The sequence below is a fragment of the Apaloderma vittatum genome, unplaced genomic scaffold, assembly GCF_000703405.1.
Source record: "Apaloderma vittatum isolate BGI_N311 unplaced genomic scaffold, ASM70340v1 scaffold14301, whole genome shotgun sequence".
Classification (NCBI taxonomy): Eukaryota; Metazoa; Chordata; class Aves; order Trogoniformes; family Trogonidae; genus Apaloderma; species Apaloderma vittatum.
This window is the reverse complement of record NW_009699720.1, coordinates 70,548-71,181: the sequence shown is the minus strand read 5'-3', so window position 1 is coordinate 71,181 and position 634 is coordinate 70,548. Positions and strand designations below refer to the sequence as shown.

Sequence of the window (634 nt, the reverse complement as noted above, 5' to 3'; positions counted from 1 at the left end):
CCAGTGCAGTTTTCACCACGTCCCCTGGGTGATGTACACGTCCTTGGCCACCTCAATCATGACGGTTCTGCTCTTCCCCCTGATGTACAAACTGGCCAACGTTCCCGGTGAGAGTGACTCGAAAGGAGTGAGGGACAGCGAGGACCGGAAAGCCTTGCTGTCGAACTCGAGGCTTAACGAGGACGAAGAGGACGAGGACGACGCGGGAGCGTGGAATGAAGCGGACTTTGAGGTCATAGAGATGAATGACACGCTGAGAAACTCTGTGATAGAGACCTCCCGTAAGATACCAGGGGACTCTCCAACCAAAGTCTCTCTTCAGTCCCACCTGGACAATGTGTTGCACGATTCTCCAGCGGTTGCTGGTGGCTCCCCTGGGACTGAAAATGGGAATGTTGACCAGGAGAAGAGTAATTAAGGTAAAAGCTGACTTTACCTTTTTTTTCTTTTTTTTTTTTTTTGTCCTTTAAAGGAAAATGCAGTCGAATTGTAGCTCTTCTTGTAAACTGGTTCAAGAACCCTTTTATGGTGGTGCAGAGCTCAGCGCAGTCATTTCTGCATTTGTGCGGCCCTTTCTCCTCTTTCATTTTCAGTCTGCAGTGACATGACTCCAAGTGGGAAAGTTGACATGAAT

The 634-nt window shown here is 48.9% G+C and overlaps 1 protein-coding gene across 1 annotated transcript in view; it reads left to right on the top strand.

The window, feature by feature from the left end:
* Positions 1-418, top strand: part of KIAA1919 (KIAA1919 ortholog) — a 1,290-nt gene extending 872 nt beyond the window's left edge. Inside the window, exon 1 of the mRNA XM_009878513.1 lies at positions 1-418. This exon is cut by the window's left edge and continues 872 nt beyond it. Within this exon, the coding sequence (XP_009876815.1) occupies positions 1-418 (418 nt within the window).
* Positions 419-634: the final 216 nt, after the last annotated feature.